Source organism: Agelaius tricolor, unplaced genomic scaffold (assembly GCF_023055355.1).
Source record: "Agelaius tricolor isolate 1412-34295 unplaced genomic scaffold, bAgeTri1.0.p SCAF_94, whole genome shotgun sequence".
Taxonomy (NCBI): domain Eukaryota; kingdom Metazoa; phylum Chordata; class Aves; order Passeriformes; family Icteridae; genus Agelaius; species Agelaius tricolor.
The window spans coordinates 434,745-441,332 of record NW_027269354.1 but is presented as its reverse complement, the minus strand read 5'-3'; the positions used below and the strand labels follow the sequence as shown (position 1 = coordinate 441,332).

At 59.2% G+C, this 6,588-nt stretch overlaps 1 protein-coding gene across 1 annotated transcript; it reads right to left on the bottom strand.

The window, feature by feature from the left end:
- Positions 1-316: 316 nt before the first annotated feature.
- On the bottom strand, positions 317-6,260 carry EDN2 (endothelin 2). Its single transcript, XM_071418860.1, has 5 exons — positions 6,138-6,260; positions 5,562-5,694; positions 4,377-4,496; positions 2,990-3,094; positions 317-2,279 (listed from the first exon to the last, which is right to left on the bottom strand). The coding sequence occupies exons 1-5, from the start codon at positions 6,193-6,195 to the stop codon at positions 2,168-2,170; spliced, it is 528 nt and encodes a 175-aa protein (XP_071274961.1). The 5' UTR covers positions 6,196-6,260; the 3' UTR covers positions 317-2,167.
- Positions 6,261-6,588: the final 328 nt, after the last annotated feature.

Genomic DNA, 6,588 nt, shown 5'->3' with positions numbered 1-6,588 from the left:
AGCCACAGGGCTGGGGAAGGACTGGACTCAGTCATGGTCAAACACCACCAGGATCCCTCAACACGAGGATCCAAACTGGTCCCACATCCACAAACCTGGGGATAACTCCCCATCCCTGCTGCCAGAAGGAAGAAGGGTTGAAGTTAAGGAATGTTTGAGTCAGCCAGAAGGATTCCAGATGGGTTCACTTGGAACTGAGATGTGCCCAGGACCATTCCCAGCCTCCCCTTCCCATTCCCATTCCCATTTCTTTTGGCCACCTGGATTCCTTTCACCTCACCCACCATCCCCAGCCACAAAATAAGGAAGGAAAGCATTGACTGTTGTCATTATTTATTACAAATTATACATTGAAAATTACTGCCTAAAAAAAAAAAAAATCAATAGATTTAAATAAATATACAGATTTCAGGATGCTACATTTGGCAGGTGTGCAGTAAGTCACTCAGGATGGGACATTACACACACGAGGAGATTGACAGAGTTCTTTACAGCAGTAGTTTTATTTTAAATTACTCACATTAAACCATGTGCAAAATTTCCTCTGGAACAAATCCTTTCAGGATTTTCTTCTTTTGGTTTTTTAGAGTGACTCCAACCTTCAGAAGGTCAAAGATAAAAACAGATTCTCTGCAGCTTTGGGGACCAAATGATTCATCTGCTCTTTCATCCACAATACAATCCATTGGTCTTATTTTTCCCCTCTCTGGGGCTTAAAGCAAAATCAAGGAATTCTTTTTCTTGTCCATTGGGACTACACTTGCAACAGCCACAGGTTTTGGTCCACCACCAACTTCAAGCAGCCTCTGCAAAGCTCCTGTGCAGTCCTGGCAGAATGGAGAGCAGTTCTCTACCTGCCCTGCCCAGGTGAGAGCCCTGGCTCCCTGCAGAGCTCAGTCTGCCCAGGCAAACAAAAGTGCATTTGTGACACAGCTCCTGGGCTGCCTTTGCCTGCCAGCTTGGTTTCCAGGCTCTGCACTCAGGGTTTTTCCCTAATTTTTCCTTGCCTCCCCTGGGCCAGCAGATCTGGGTTTAAACCTGAGCCTGATGCAGGCAGGGCTGTGCTCCCTTACAGGAATGGAATGGATCTTAGAGATCACCCAGCCCCTGTTCCAACCAGTCCTTCCCTCCTCATCATTCCCACCTGGCTGTCCTCCCCTGCTGCATTCCCCTCCCCTGCTGGCCCTGACTGCTCATTTGCTGCCCAGAGCTGGCTCAGAGCTGACCTAAGCCAGGCTTTGTGTGCCCTCTCCAGCTGGGAGGAGGTTGGGATATTCAGGAGCTGCAGGTCCTCACTGAGGGCGTGTCCAAGGACATGAGAGGGGTCCCTGACCCACCCCAGGGCTCTGCTCACCCTCCCCTGGCTGTGGGGGCTCCTGCACAAGCCCAGCCCCACCTCAGCCCCAGCTGGGTTTGGTGCCATCCCTGGGGTGCCTGATCCTGCCCCTCAGCCCTGGCTGGGTTTGGTGCCATCCCTGGGGTGATCCTGCCCCTCAGCCCCAGCTGGGTTTGGTGCCATCCCTGGGGTGCCTGATCCTGCCCCTCAGCCATAGCCAGGCCCTCAGTGGAAACCCACCCCAGGGATTTCTCAGCCATTGAGCGCCCCTGACTGCTCAGCTGGCTCCAGGGGCTGATGAAATAAACTCCAACACAAACTGGGAGTTGTTCCACCATGGGAGCCTCATCCATGGGCACTGAATGACAGGAGAAAATAGTGCAAAGGTGGGCTTGGGCTGAGGCAGCTCATGCCTGACTGCAGCGAGCAGCCAAACCCCTCTGGATGGGCCAGGCTTGGACAGCTCCAGGCAGAGCAGCCCAGGGCAGTGATGGGCTCGGTGCTGCCTGGTCCAGCCCTGCCCAGAACCCCTGGCTGAGCCCCTGCTGAGGGCTCCAGGGCACAGTCCAGCCAGTGCTGCTCCAGCACAACCCTTGCCTGGTCCAAAAAGGCACAATTCAGCTCCAGGACACTTCTCTGACGGGATGGACAGACAGTTTTTTCCCTTTGCAGCAGTCCCTTGAGTGCTGGTTCATGCAGCAGGAACACGGAGACTTCCACCTCCTTCCCTTCCACTCACGGCCTTCCCTTCAGCTCTAACAACTGACAGCAGAGCTGGTGGCACCCACAGGACTCCAAATTCTTCTGGTGAGCTTGGTGTGCTCCTGTCTCTTATCTTTTCTTCTTCCAGATGTTTTTTTCCCAGGGCAGAGCTGGTGGCTGCGTGTCCCTCTGCGAGCGCTGCTGGCGTTTGCTGGAGCGTGGGCTGGAGACCCTGAGGTCCCTGGGGACAGAGGGGACACCGTGGTCACTCTCCAGCCCATCTGCCCCCTGCTCAGCACCCCATCACATCACATTTATCTGCCCCTCACCACCATTTGCTGGGAGGCAGGAGATGGGGGAGGAGGAGCAGGAATTTGTGTCCACAGCTGCATTAAGGCACAGTGGAGCTCCATCAAACCCAGTGAGGTGTCAGAGCATTCAAGGATGACCCAAAGTGCTTCTTCCCCAAATCTGCCTTTCAGAAAGCATCCCCATTGCCTCTGATTTATTAATTAATTTGCCACCTCCCTTTAGCTCAGTTATACTCCTGGAGTTGCTGTTTCTCCCCACAATTCCCTGATGTGGGCTTAGAAAAGCTCTGTCCTTTGGGCCAAAGTTGCTGCCCCATAAATTATCTTCCTACAGAATGCCATCCCCCTCTCCCTCCTCTGTCCATCACCCACCTGCCTGTCCCACATCAGAGGAACTCCCCATTCCAACCAAGAATCCCATTTTGTGTGGCACTGCCCCATTGGGAAGGGCACACACAGCCCTGGCTCCTCAGATGGAGCCTTCAGTGCCACAGAGAGCAGAAACAGCCAAACCTCCTCATTTAGAGGAGCCAGGAGGAGGCAGAAAGTCAGATCTGAGTGGGAACTGCAGCCTGGGGCCACAACCACATCTCAAGTGCTCACGAGGGACATTCAGAGTGGGTTTAGGTGCCCTGCTCACCTGAGAGCTCTCAGCAGCCCGTGATGGGGAGGCCTCGTGGCACCGCTCTGCAGAGACCTCGCTGATGATCCAGAGCTCATGGGAAGCTTCAGACTCTGGAGGTACCTAAAGAGCAAGAGGAGAAGCCTGAGCCACCCACAGCCAGGCTGCAGGGAGCTCAGGGGGAGCCTGGCCCGGTGACAGACAGCTGAATGCACGGCTTTGAAGGGTTAATTGCAGCTATTTGGGAGCTATTCAGGGCTTACTTTGACTGCTATTCCCTCGTGCCAGAGCTCCTCTATTCACAGGCAAAATGAATGATTGGGGATTGTAACCATTGCCTGGCTGTGGAATTAATGACAGATATCCACAGCGACTTCACCTCCCCTCAGCAGCGCTGCTGGAGCTGAGCTGACACCCCACAGGCACACGGGACATCTGCCTGCTTGGAGCAGTCCTCTGCTCCCCTCTGAGCCAAGCAGGGGACACTGCTGTCCCCAAAATCCACAGCCTCACTTGTCCCCACTCCCAGAGCATTCCCTTCTGAGCAGGGGACACTGGTGTCCCAAAAATCCACAGCCTCACTTGTCCCCATTCCCAGAGCATTCCCTTCTGAGCAGAGGACACTGGTGTCCCAAAAATCCACAGCCTCACTTGTCCCCATTCCCAGTGCTTTGCCAGCTCTCCCTTCTGAGCAGAGGACACTGGTGTCCCAAAAATCCACAGCCTCACTTGTCCCCATTCCCAGTGCTTTGCCAGCTCTCCCTTCTGAGCAGAGGACACTGGTGTCCCAAAAATCCACAGCCTCACTTGTCCCCACTCCCAGAGCATTGCCAGCTCTCCCTTCTGAGCAGAGGACACTGGTGTCCCAAAAATCCACAGCCTCACTTGTCCCCATTCCCAGTGCTTTGCCAGCTCTCCCTTCTGAGCAGGGGACTCTGCTGTCCCAAAAATCCACACCTTCATTTGTCCCTATTCCCAGAGCATTGCCAACTCTTCCTTCTGAGCAGGGGACACTGCTGTCCCAAAAATCCACACCCTCACTTGTCCCCATTCCCAGTGCTTTGCCAGCTCTCCCTTCTGAGCAGAGGACACTGCTGTCCCAAAGCTCCACACCCTCACTTATCCCATCCCCACCAGCTCCCCCTTCCCACCGGCACATCCAGAGCTTCCCCAGCCTCCTGGCAGCAGCAGCAGCAGCAGGGCTGGAGGTGACACTGCTGCCTCTCAGCTGCTGAAGGGACCCTTGCCCGCCCAAACCACCCGGTGACACCGCCAGGGCTCTCGGGAGGGAGAAAAAAGCCACCAGACGAGTGCCAGCTGCTGGCACACAGCCTGCCCCAGGGAGCCCCTGAGCCCTGCCTGTCTGTTCCCCCTGAGCAGCCCCCGGGGACACCCCCAGCCTTACCCAGGCCTGCCGTGGCAGAAGGTGGCACAGATGCTGTCCCTGGAGTGCGAGCACTCGCACCTGCCCGCAGACCTCTTGCGCCGCCTTGGCGGGCTGCCCAAGCCGTAGGGAGCGGTGTGCCTGGGAAAACAAAGGAATTCAGCTATGCCACCAGCTTTTTATTGGCCAGCAGGTTTGTACCAGGGTCCTGGGAGGCAGCCAAGCTAGTGCCAGGATAATAAAAGACTCATCTATAGCCAGAAGGTGAAAAGGTCACTGATGGGTCTGAGCTTTAAACTCCAGCTCCTCTCCCACACCACCCCTCCCTGCCGGGGATGGCTGCTCTGTGCTGGCTGGGAACAGGAGTTTTCTCCCCTTGCAGCAGCCCAAGTGCCCGTGCAAGGGTTGGCACACGGGCTGGGTGAGCTCACAGGGGTGGCAGAACTCCTGAGGAGCAGGGCTGGCCCAGCCCTGAGGTGCCAGGGCTCTCCTTCCCCACAGGTTTAACACACAGGACACTGCACAGCCCCGGGAGCCTCGGGGCCAGAGCAGGTTCTGGTGCTCCCAGAGCTGCGAGCACACACACTCCTGCTCCATCTCTGATGGCAATCTCCTCTCCCAGAGGCTGCAGCATTGGCAGCGACTGCGAACAACTATTCCCCGAGCAAGCAGCGAGTTGTAAATGCATGTCAGCGAGCACGATTATTACCACACCTGAGCGCATGTGTTGTGCTCCAGTGCGATGGCCATTGGTCTGCAAGCTCTGGGGAAGCTGCTGCGGCATTCCTGAGGGCAGGACTTGGCAGCCGCGGCCCGCAGTGCCAGCCCACCCCTGTCTCATTAACAATCCTGGCAGGCAGCAGCAGCCGGGGTTACGCGTGCGAGCGAGCGGGGAGAGGAACTTTTCTGACTTGCGGCCACAACAACAGCTCGGTGTTGCTGCGGGCTCGCAGAGGTGCAAACCTCGGGAAAAGCCGAGCCCGGGAGGAAGCAGCGCCCTGTGCTTTCACCCCGGCCCCCGGGGGATGGACAAACACCCGAGCAGCAGCAGCAGCAGCAGCAGCAGCACGGTTTGTCCCCTTCTGAGCTGGCCGTGCACCTCGGAGCAGGTGCTGCCGGAGCACCGGGAGCCTTTCCCACCCTGTCCAGCAGAAGGTACAGCCCCAGCCCATCAGCAGAGCTCTCCGAGCGCCGCGCTCTGCTCACCCAGGTGTGTTGACCCAGATGATGTCCAGGTGACAGAAGTAGATGCATTCCTTATCCAGCCAGCTGTTGCAGGAACATCGCTTGCTCCTCGGCCGCGCGGCCAGGTGCGACTCGGCCGGGGGATGGCCCAGACCTGCGGCAAGAAGCACAGGGAGGGAGAGATGAGCGGCCCGTCCGTGCGTCCCCTCTGAGTGTCCCGTCCGTGTGTCCCCTCTGGGGACCCGTCCGTGCGTCCCCCGTGAGGGTCCCCTCCGTGTGTCCCCTCTGGGGACCCGTCCGTGCGTCCCCTCTGAGGGTCCCGTCCGTGCGTCCCCTCTGGGGACTCGTCCGTGCGTCCCCTCTGAGGGTCCCCTCTGAGGGTCCCGTCCGTGCGTCCCCCCTGAGGGTCGCGGCGCTGTCCCGGTGCCGGCGGGACCCTCACAGCCCCGGGGGCTCCCCAGACCGAGGGTCCCTCACGGTCTCCGCGCCCACCCCGGGCACCCCCGGTCCCCTCCCCGCGCCGAGGGCTCGCAGGGGATCCCCTCTCCCCTGCGGGCACCCCCGGGGCACCGAGCCCCGCTCCAGCCCGGGGCTCACCGGCTTCCAGCAGGGCGCAGAGGGCGAGCGCCAGCAGCACGGCGGGGTGGCTGCCCATGACCGCGGCTTCTCCCGGGCTTCTCCTCCTTTTCCTGCCGTGTCAGCTCTTCCAGCGGAGCCGCCGCGCTGCGTCTGGAGTCGGCGGGAGCCCGGCAGGTGCTTTATAGCCCCGGCCCGCGTCACCCGCTCCGCCCCCGGGGAACGCCGGGCTCGCGTGGGGCGGGCGCGGACCCCCCGCTCCTCCCCGGAGGAATCCTCGTGTTCCTCTGCCCGGGGAGCTCCGGGGAATGGGGAAAGTGTCCGGGGCCGGGATGCGGTGAGGCAGAGTGTGCCCCGAGCGGGGCTGGGGCTGTGGTGAAGGCAGCGAGCGCAGCGGGCTCTGCAGGCAGTGTCCCCCCGGGAGCCCCCCGCACCTCCCCCGGCCCCGGGGGATGCTTTAAACTGCAGGAAC

Excerpts from the sequence above, each read along its gene's own strand:
- EDN2 (XM_071418860.1), bottom strand. The coding sequence starts at position 6,195 with ATGGGCAGCCACCCCGCCGTGCTGCTGGCGCTCGCCCTCTGCGCCCTG. Across the intron at positions 5,695-6,137 it reads CTGCGCCCTGCTGGAAGCCG|GTCTGGGCCATCCCCCGGCC; the intron begins GTGAGCCCCGGG and ends TTCTTGCCGCAG. Across the intron at positions 4,497-5,561 it reads ATCTGGGTCAACACACCTGG|GCACACCGCTCCCTACGGCT; the intron begins GTGAGCAGAGCG and ends TTGTTTTCCCAG.